The 2640-nt window shown below is 37.8% G+C and overlaps 1 protein-coding gene across 1 annotated transcript; it reads right to left on the bottom strand.

Annotated features, from left to right (window-relative positions):
- Positions 1 to 2007: 2007 nt before the first annotated feature.
- On the bottom strand, positions 2008 to 2352 carry LOC127137634 (uncharacterized). The gene has a single exon (XM_051064079.1). The coding sequence runs from the start codon at positions 2350 to 2352 to the stop codon at positions 2008 to 2010; it is 345 nt and encodes a 114-aa protein (XP_050920036.1).
- Between the last annotated feature and the right edge of the window lie 288 nt (positions 2353 to 2640).

The following is a 2640-nucleotide window of genomic DNA, read 5'->3' as shown; positions in this document are numbered from 1 at the left end:
GCGCCTTATAAACTGGAAATGTACATGGACATAGAGAGCGCTTTTTTAGAAGCGCCCTCTAAGGTTACCCTTAGAGGGCGCTTTCAATAAAGCGTCCTCTATTGGTGTCCCTTCATTTCCTCATTATTTTTTCGCTTCACTTTAGAGGGCGCTTTGTTACAAAAGCGCCCTCTAAAGTGCGCTGTCTATTCAAGTTGTTCGCTCCTTATTTTTTCTCTTCACTTTAGAGTGCGCTTTTGTAATAAAGCGCCCTTTATAAAGGGGACATTAGAGGGAGCTTGTGGAAAAAAAGCGCCCTCTAAAGGGGGCCTAAGAGGGCGCTTACGAAAGCGCTCTCTGAGGCTTTCCAGAAGCGCTTTATAAGCTGGAAATGCACGTGGACTTATAACAGCGCTTTATTAAAAGCGCCCTCTAAGGGTAACCTTAGAGGGCGCTTTCTAAAAAGCTCCATGTATTGTTGTCCCTCTATCTCCTCCTTATTTTTTCGTTTCACCTTAGAGGGCGCTTGTGGAAACAAAGCGCCCTCTAAAGGGGGCCTAAGAGGGCGCTTATGAAAGCGCTCTCTAAGGCTTTCAAGAAGCGCTTTATAAGCTGGAAATGCACATGGACTTATAACAACGCTTTATTAAAAGCGCCCTCTAAGGGTAACCTTAGAGGGCGCTTTCTAAAAAGCGCCATGTATTGTTGTCCCTCTATCTCCTCCTTATTTTTTCGCTTCACCTTAGAGGGCGCTTTGTTACAAAAGCGCTCTCTAAAGTGCGCTGTCTATTGCTCCTTATTTTTCGCTTCACTTTAAAGAGCGCTTTTGTAGTAAAGCGCCCTCTAAGGTGCGCTGTCTATTCCAGTTTTTGGCGTAGTGCACACTAACCTTTAGGATCAATTCGCCTTCAGGATACTTTGAATTCCTTAACGTGAATTGCACACACACACACTAAGCGTATCTTTTAATAATCGATTAGAGAATGATGTTTCTCAAACTTCACTCATGCATTAATGAAGTGAAAGATGATTTAGAATAATTGAAATGGTAGAGAAAAGGTTGTATGTATTTCTATTTTTACGTGTCTATTTTGCTTCTCAAATGTCTCTATTTATAGATAAGTTCAAGCCATTTGATAAAGAGAAACACCAGTTGAAAATGATTTATGCACATGTATAATTAACGTGTATATTGTTTGGCATACGAATTTATTACCAAGAAATGCACTGGTTCAGTTGGTAAAGTTGCACCCTTTCAGCAAGGGGTCGTTTGTTTGAGCCACATGTCTGTTAGTTTTGAAATAAATTTTATTTCCGTTATAAAACAGTTTTAACTATAAATTGACATAGCAGAGGTTCAGACCCCTGCCTAGGGAGTGTATTATGTCACACCATACCGCTGAACCATATATCTCAACTGTCATTAAATATAATAACAATTCATATACAAATTACAAAATTACAACTTGCATGATATTTTGGAAATCATCTACAATCCCCACCATTTACAAAATATAACTAAATCTCATATTTCTGGAAATATCATGGTTTCAGAATATGGTGTTTACTTAGTAAATTATGTTTTCACTTATCCCCAAATGAATTGGTAGACAAGCTTTGAACCAACCATTCATTAGAACAAGTGTTTGTAATTTACACATGATATCTTGGTACTACGAACATAATTTATGAAAGTTGACACTTTTAATAAGGCCTTGTGTCACATATCCTTTTCGCGAGAATTTAAGAGTCGAGCCCTTTAACTCTATGAAGCGGCCAACTTCATTCTCGTATAGGTAGACTATATCAGAAATGCAACCATAATATGCATCTCAGCAAATTCTTGTTATATGTCCATTAAGAGTAAAACTCAACCTTCCATCCTTTTACTTATGGTCCCCGAGTACTTTTGCCCTATGAGATGTATTTATAATAAAGTACTTGCAATCACTCTAATGGTGTACTTTCATCATTGAACTCAAGACTTAATTTTTAACTAAGTGTAAGTTGAGTTTCCACTATTAGTGATCAATTAGATATGGGCTTGAGACCCATCCCCGATGATGTCTTCAACACCATGTCTTTCGTTAGACATTTTGTCAAAGGATCTGCAAGATTATTTTCTGTTCTTATGAACATAATGGAAATTACTCCATTTGAAATTAAATCCTTCACATAGCTATGTCTTATACCACTATGTCTTGATTTTCCATTATATACTTGTCTATATGCTATTGATAGTGTGGACTGACTATCACAATGTATGGATACAGGCGTCGTTGGCTTTAGCCAAATAGGTATCTCATACAATAAATTTCTTAGCCACTCAGCCTCTTTACTACCTGCAGCTAGAGCAACAAATTCTGCAACCATGGTGGCGTCGGCAATGCAAGTTTGTTTCTTTCAACCCCAAGAAACTGCACCTCCACCAAGATTGAAGATCCATCCACTAGTAGAGGCATGATCTTTTACATATGTTTCCCAACTGGCATCTGTGTATCCCTCTAAAACTGAAGGATATCCACTATAGGTTAAACTATAGTTAATTGTCCCTTTCAAGTATTTTAATACTCTATTAACAACATGTCAATGATTTTTACTTGGATTACTCTTATATGGACTTAACCTACCAGCAACATATGCTATATCTGGTCTGGTACA

Source organism: Lathyrus oleraceus, chromosome 4 (genome assembly GCF_024323335.1).
Source record: "Lathyrus oleraceus cultivar Zhongwan6 chromosome 4, CAAS_Psat_ZW6_1.0, whole genome shotgun sequence".
NCBI lineage: Eukaryota > Viridiplantae > Streptophyta > Magnoliopsida > Fabales > Fabaceae > Lathyrus > Lathyrus oleraceus.
This window is presented reverse-complemented; position numbering and strand designations above follow the sequence as displayed.

What these genes read in the sequence shown, in the direction of transcription:
- LOC127137634 (XM_051064079.1), bottom strand. Translation starts at nt 2,352, where the DNA reads ATGGTTGCAGAATTTGTTGCTCTAGCTGCAGGTAGTAAAGAGGCTGAG.